The sequence below is a fragment of the Strix uralensis genome, chromosome 3 (assembly GCF_047716275.1).
Source record: "Strix uralensis isolate ZFMK-TIS-50842 chromosome 3, bStrUra1, whole genome shotgun sequence".
NCBI classification, from domain to species: Eukaryota; Metazoa; Chordata; class Aves; order Strigiformes; family Strigidae; genus Strix; species Strix uralensis.
The window spans coordinates 76,066,786-76,074,368 of NC_133974.1; the positions used below are offsets into that span (position 1 = coordinate 76,066,786).

The following is a 7,583-nucleotide window of genomic DNA, read 5'->3' on the forward strand; positions in this document are numbered from 1 at the left end:
AGGAGCTTACGCAAAACAAGCTGGAGAAAGAGACTTCCTTATGAAAAAGTTTTTCACAGGATCTCTGAGAGAAGTGGTAAAAGGATCTTCCACCTGTTACAGGGCCAAAATAAAGGCTTCCGGAGGCTGTTAATGGTGGTGGGCTATAACATCATTTGAGAAACTGCATACATTACAAAAAGGCTTTTGCAGTGTATGTGATGACATGGGAAATCAGAGGGAAAAAAAAAAAAAAGACCTTAAAATTAAAGAAAGATAATTTTTGCAGCCTAAAATTTCTAAGTGGTAATGTGACCTCTGCAAATAATGATGTAAGAACCCTGTTACAGCAGAAGCAAGATATTTTTAAAGAACGAAATGCATACTTTTAACAAAGAAAAAGTCATTTCCCACATAAAGACATTAATTTCTTATAATTTTAATTTCTAGCACTATTCTTTCCAGTCTAATGCAATCTCAAACATTTTTTTTTCTGAAATTGTACGTGTAGGATAAATCAATATAGTGAAGAATAGAGGAATTTCTGAAAAAAATATGGCACACCTCTCCATTTTGTCATCTTTCTGATTGTGGGTTGGATTTATCTATTAAAATCGTTGCATCCCCTTGTTTCTGGGGTATTTATGTCTCCACTCTTCTACCTGAAGAGTCAGTAGGAAATTTAAAAACGCCGCTTATACCTTGCAGTGGACAGCCACTGTCACTCTCTTCGTTGGTCCAGCGGCCTCCTCTACCCTCTTTCTCTACATTTCGGAGGAGCAATCAACTACTCCCGTTTTATGGAAGAATTTCTGCAAGTCCAACCATGACATCCAGTGGCCACTGCCATTCATGGCACGCTCCCGGTGTCTCGGCCATTTGAAACTTGGGTTGAAGTGATATGGCTTTAATCTCTAAATAGATTATTTCAGCACTTAAATCAACACATGTATGTGGTTTCTCTAAGTAAGCATCGGTTGTTTCAGACACTATTTATTTATCAACATGATTTCAGAGGCCAAGACAAATATAAAATATTCTGATAATTATATTTAATGGTGTTCAGTACAAAAACCTTGAAATATCCTAAAATGCTAAGTTATTCAGGAATCCTACTCACACAAGCCTATTACTGCTGAGTGATAATTCTCTCTATATAAACCTGCATCTGTGCACGCATGCATACTTACATACATCCTCTCCCCGCCCCAGTCACTTAGTATTCCTAAACTTGAAATGAAGTGTCCAAGTGCAGGCATCCATTTTGCATGGACCTAACAAGAAAAACAAGGCCCAACAACAGATTTTATTTCTGTGTGGAAGAAGAAATGAAGATAAAATTAATATAATTGAATATAATTCTTCAAAGCTAGCAGCTGAAACTTTGTATTTTTCAAGTGAAACTTGAAGTTAGGCAATTACTTGTAAATATTTGTTACTTGCCTGTTAGCTGGTAATTTTACTGCCTATTTTTTCTTCCTAGTATTCCTGGTAAACTTGTCTGGTACTCTTGGAGGAGTTTTTGATCACAGCCAATATAGAGTGAAGTTTTGGTACATATTTTCCCAGAGCTCTGGATGCCTGAATGCAGTGTTTTAATCTGACCCACTATAAAGCTTGTTGAAAATTTCAGGTTTACACTTCCCTTTCAGGGTGTTTTATTGAACTAGAACTCTTAACACCTGTTTGGTTTAATGCAGCTATTACTCCTAGAAAATCCTGCAACAACTGCAAGAGATGGATAAGCTTCTGGGCATCTTCTCTGTTCTGAAGACTGATTGATTGTTTTAATCAATACATCTCCTGGCTTAGAGTTTCCAAGATGATAACTTCAAAACAGCTCTGAGATCAGCCCTGCGTGTCACTGTGTTGGCACTGATAATCTATCGAAAATTAGTGTCTTTCATACTGTCTCACTCTTTATAAAGATACCATTTAAAAAAGAAAGCTTTCCCATGTTCAGAATATGTCTGTCTTTCTACATACCAGCATACATAGAAACTCCTGAGGAGTTGTGTTCTTTTTCTTTCTTTCTTTCTTTCTTTCTTTCTTTCTTTCTTTCTTTCTTTCTTTCTTTCTTTCTTTCTTTCTTTCTTTCTTTCTTTCTTTCTTTCTTTCTTTCTTTCTTTCTTTCTTTCTTTCTTTCTTTCTTTCTTTCTTTCTTTCTTTCTTTCTTTCTTTCTTTCTTTCTTTCTTTCTTTCTTTCCTTCTTTCCTTCTCTCTTTCTCTCTTTCTCTCTTTCTCTCTTTCTTTCTCTCTTGGTCTCTCCAGAAGCAACCACAGAATGCAATTGCTGTATCCAGCTGCGTAAACTGCTTCCTACAAAGTAAGTCTTAATAGCAATGACTCAACAGATCCTTGTAAAAATAATAATAATAAAAAATTATAGTACTCATTTAGTTCTTTGCACTAAAGGGTAAGGACACTTCAGGACATTGTTTTGATGTTGCTTTCTGTGGCTTTGGTTTTATAAGATGCTCGCTTTTAAACAAGGGCCTTAGAATCATCCGGGTTTTCACAGAATATTTCTGTGGATTTCTTTTGGCTACAGGGCATTTACAAGGACAGGAAGAAATAGCTCAGTGTCTTATTGGAAAATATCTGGCAACATGTCTTTTCTATTTTAAAATGAGTAATTAAAAACACTACTATCATATGAATGCATGAATCATTTTGTGTATTTTAATCTTAACATTATGTAAGCCCTTGAATAGAGCTGGAGATGACTACTTATTTGGTGGAAGCTCCACTTTGAGCAGAGAAGATAGGCAATGCAATTTATAATTTCTGGTTTTTATATCTCCTTGTGAGTTTAACATTCACATAAAAACTACTTGCACTGTCAAAAAATATTTTTCAACAGTAATACTTACTTTTGGCTTACATCCCTTGACCCTGCTCAGCTGCAAAGCCTGCCTGGGGAAAAGTCACTAAGAGCTCTGCACCTTACAAAGGAACAGGGATGGGGCCTACAGTACTTTTCCTCAGCTGCATGTAACAGAAGTAGCCCTACCAAACTACTTATTTTGGGAGGACCTGCAAATGGTGTGCACTTCTTTAGCCTTTCTCTGTATGAGCTTGTATGAGAGCTATCACTGAAAGAGCTGCATTGCCCTCTAACCAAGCAAAGGGCTAGCAAAACGGAGCATTGGGCTGCTCTTGGCACCTCCTGGCTATTTTTCTGGTACCTTTTTCTTTCTTCAGAGTCAGACTTTGTGCGTCGCTTGTTTAGGAAGCAAAACTGAGATGCAGTTTATACAGTGTCAGGAGCTGGGTTAAGCTGTGCCCTGAGCCTCAGGTTTTGCTTTCCTGTTTCCTGAGTCTCTTGGCAAATGGAGACTTTCTGATGTTGTTCCCCATGACACATTATCTGGGTATTTTATAGCCAGATTTGATAGTACATGCCCCTTTGATTCTCGGGTGAATTAAGCAGTAGCTACAATATCAAAGCTGTGTCTTTCCTTTACAAATTAACTTCAGGCTTGAGGCTTTAACTTGAAGCTTTAACTTGAAACCTGAGGTTCAGTTAAGCGTCAGGCTTGAGGCTCAGCCTTGTTCCTGTCTTGAGAACACGAGATCCTGAACTAGTCGCTAATCCTCAAGTACGTGCTTTAAAATAACGATGTGTTACAGATGCCGGCCTGGAGTTTTAACTGTCATTTGGCTTACTACTGAATTAGGCATTTACTGTCATTAAACCAGCAGTAAACTATTTTATTACAGATCACAGCACTATTTAATGGTGCCAGGGCCCGCCCCCCGGCCAGGCCGCGGAGCGCAGGGCGGGCGGCAACCCCCGGCAGCGCCGGGCCGCAGCGGGCGGGGCGGGACTACAACTCCCGTCATGCCCCGGCAGTGCCCCGCCAGCGCGTGCGCTCCCATCGTGCACCGCGGCAGGAAACCACCGCCCTCCTGGAGGGTTTTTGTCGTTCATTTCCGTTCGGAGCGGGCTGAGGGGCCGCCAGTAACCGGTGCCGGCCCGGCGGGGGAAAGAGTGGCTGCGCCCCGGCCGGAAAAGGGGCTTTGGCGTGAGGGCACGTCACTTCCGCTCGCCATTTCGCGCAGCGCCTGTCCGCAGCGCCCGGGCCGCCGCCGCCATGACGGACCGCTACACCATCCACAGCCAGCTGGAGCACCTGCAGTCCAAGTACATCGGGACGGGCCACGCCGACACCACCAAGTGGGAGTGGCTGGTGAACCAGCACCGGGACTCGTACTGCTCCTACATGGGCCACTTCGACTTGCTCAACTACTTCGCCATCGCCGAGAACGAGAGCAAGGCGCGCGTCCGCTTCAACCTCATGGAGAAGATGCTGCAGCCCTGCGGGCCGCCCGCCGACAAGCCCGACGAGTCCTAGCCCGCCCCGCCCGGGTCCCGGCCCCCGCCACCGCCCCGGGGCGGTGTGCCGTAGGGGCGGGCTGCCCGGAGCGGGCGGCGGCAGCGCAGAGGCCGCTCCTCCGTGCGGGGCTCCGCGGAGGCCGCCTGCCTGCCAGCCGAGCCCGAGCGCCGCACCGCTGGGCTGCCGTTGCGCCCGCGGGAAGGTCCAAGGAGCTGGCCCGGTGAGCACGGGGAGCGTTGGTGTCTGCGGCTTTCCGTCCTTCTGGTCCCCTCGCTTTCCCGTGTTCCCTCGAAGGACTTTGCCGGGGAGAAGTCTTGTAAAATGCCGGCTTCTGGGCAGCTTCGGCTCTTATAACTGTACAATCGTTCGGATTTTTTTAAATGAAAAATAATAATAAAACTTACTGGGCATTTCTAATGTTTTGTTTGGTATTCTGCTAATAAGAGCTCTTTGTTCTAAACGCAGTGCCGATTACTCGGTATTAAGCGTTTTGAGACAACCATCCGAGGTGCGTACTTTACAGATAGCTTTTTCCCAGCCGGGCTGATTGGTTCTTGCTTACCAAAACTGTTTTGAGGAGAGAGAGAAGCAGCTTGCCGACACTCTAAGGGTCTGATTTGTTGTTAGCATTTATTGTGCAGTGTGATTTGTGGCACAGCGTAAGTCAATTGCTCTAGTGCTTTAAAACTCCAAAATGGCTTTTCTTTTAATACTGTTTTCTTGCCTCATCTTCCTCTTTCCTGTGCTTTGACTTTTTCAAACCTTGGTTCTCTCTGATTCAACTCAGCTACTTTTTTTAATAATGCTTTCTAGTCATAGAATGATTAAACTTTTTCTGCATTACACTAAAACAAGTGTATTAATGTGGGGTTAGACACTTGATATGGAATAGGAAGGTTGCTCACTACTACTTTGAAGTAAAGTGCCTTGAGGTGACACAGTCTTACATCAGACTGTAAACTGAATTGATGTTGATTTTGATTTGTCACTTAAAACAGGTTTTCTATTCACTTGTCATAGTAAAAATAAATTCAGAGTTCTAATGAATGGGAAGACCTTAGAGCAAAACTTAGAGATACGTTGCTTGGAGAAGTTCAGTGCTCTTATTTCTGATAATTTCTAATGGAGCATTGTAACTGTGGGTGGGGTTTTTTTGGTGTGCATTTTTTTTTTTTTACATTGGAGAGGAAAGTGTTTTCTTATCCTATTAAGACCCTGTGCAAGCTTACCAATTACTTTATTCTTAAAGCATTGATTTCAAAACTTCTGAATGATGAACATCTCACACTCTTTAAGTCATAAAACTAAGCTATTCTTAATACTGTAATAAAGTAAAAAGTGTACGAGCTCCTGGGATCACGTGCAAGTCAGTACATCCATCTTCTGAAGAACTCAGAGATGGTCTTACAATTTTGTTGCATGTATGAAGATGAGGGCACAGGTGAAGTGGTCCTAAATAAATTTTACCTGCAAGTTTTGTGGGCAACTACTGCAACTTCCAATAAATGAGGGGGGGGTTGTAGAAAACTAGTTCTTACTTTTTATGCAAACTGGTGCAGGTAATTTGAAGAGCATCTGTTCCTTCACATATGGAGAAATGTGGCAGAGAGATTAACTTGAGTTCAGGCCCTTAGTAGTAGGGGTGCAGTACAGTCTTGCAAAAATTGAGCAACATTTGTATCTAAATCAAGCAAGTTTCCTCTTACTGTTACTCTTAATAAAAGTCTGGTCTGTGACCAAATCTTAGAAACTTGCTTTTTCCTTATACCAGTAGGCAGTGTGCTTAGTGGAAAGGGTGGCATGGGAGAGTCCCACAGGGAAAGTTGCTGTTCCTGGGGTTTTTTGCCTCACATACCCCATAGCTAGTCTGTCTAGGGAGAAGAAAAGAACAGAAGCATCAATTACTTTATTGCATTGCCCCATGAGTGGTTCTGTAAGGTGTCTCGTCTGCTGACAGCCAACAGGCAGTTGATGTGTGCAACAGATGGCAACACAGCGGTTAGTTCACTGATGGCAACAGAGCTTGAGCCTCACTGTTGGGACTTGGGAACTGGAAGAGCTGGGGTGAGGATACAGGTGCTTTTGTAATGGGTTGGAAATGGAACTTGCAATGTTTTGTGAAGACAAGTCTTGAATCTCTTACATGTAACGAAAAACAGAAGCTCCTGCATAAATTAGAACTTAAAAAACCTTTCAAGGAAGATTTCTTTGAGTATAAACTGCTAACACTTAGCTTTATCCATGGATATTCTCAATACTCACTCAATACATTTTAAAATGGGAGCAACAAATATATGACACATAGTAAAGATTAATGCCCCCTGGCAGGCCAACTCTTCATTATAAAGGCCAGGCAGCCTTCAGAGACAAGTTAGAGTTATGTGGTGAGTGAACTTGCTGGTTCTGCTGGGTACACTCGCTTGAATCCCAGTTAAGCACATGTCTCTCTCTTAGTGTGTTTGGAAAAGGTTTTATCCATACTAAGTAATGATTGTGAAACATTACAAACACTTTCCTAAAAAATAGAGAAAACCAAAGGAAAGCTAGAATTCCTCAGAATTAAAGATAAACTTGAGGAGAATTGGGAGACACTGAGGAGTGTGTTTCTGAACTATGGTATTTTTCCTAAATCCCAAAGCATTTTAAAGATTAGTAAAGTCTGAGCTTTTTTACATTTTAGTATTGACAAGGGTAAAGCATCCTAAGAACAGAGTTATCTGTCCTACTGAGATGTGTCTTTTTTTTTTTTTACCTCTGTCCTGATTGAAAGATGAAGGGTACTGTTTATAAATTTGCTTGATATTTGCATTTTCTTTTTGCATCCAAGCAGTATGGCTTTAACTGGGCTTCCCACCGTGATTTCTGGCTCATTTTTCTGAGTTTCTGTAGCCTAATTCCATGTAGTGTGAAGTGTGAGAAATATAAACTGTTCCCAACACAATGTGTATTGCATTTAGTAAGAAGGAATTTCACCTGCTTTTGTTCTGCTAGTTAACATATCTTTGTAAATTCTCTGTAGAGTAGAACATATTTGCACTTTTAATTAAAAAAAAAGTAGATATTATATATAGTATTTAATGACTTCAGCTAAAAATAGAATACTGAAATTATGTTATCTAAGATTTATGAATACAGTGAGAAGTTTGAGGATGGCAGGTGAAAGGAGAAAGGTTTGATTCTGGTGCCTTCATTATAGATGATGCAAGAGAAGAACCAAGCTTGACTTTTACAGAAAAAGTATGCAAAACTTCATGCTTATTTTAC

The 7,583-nt window shown here is 41.6% G+C and overlaps 1 protein-coding gene across 1 annotated transcript; it reads left to right on the forward strand.

Moving 5' to 3' along the window:
• The first annotated feature begins 3,902 nt into the window (after positions 1-3,902).
• On the forward strand, positions 3,903-4,736 carry SF3B5 (splicing factor 3b subunit 5). Its single transcript, XM_074862951.1, has one exon. It carries the CDS (start codon positions 4,077-4,079, stop codon positions 4,335-4,337), a length of 261 nt encoding a protein of 86 aa, XP_074719052.1. The 5' UTR covers positions 3,903-4,076; the 3' UTR covers positions 4,338-4,736.
• Positions 4,737-7,583: the final 2,847 nt, after the last annotated feature.

What these genes read in the sequence shown, in the direction of transcription:
- SF3B5 (XM_074862951.1), top strand. Translation starts at nt 4,077, where the DNA reads ATGACGGACCGCTACACCATCCACAGCCAGCTGGAGCACCTGCAGTCC.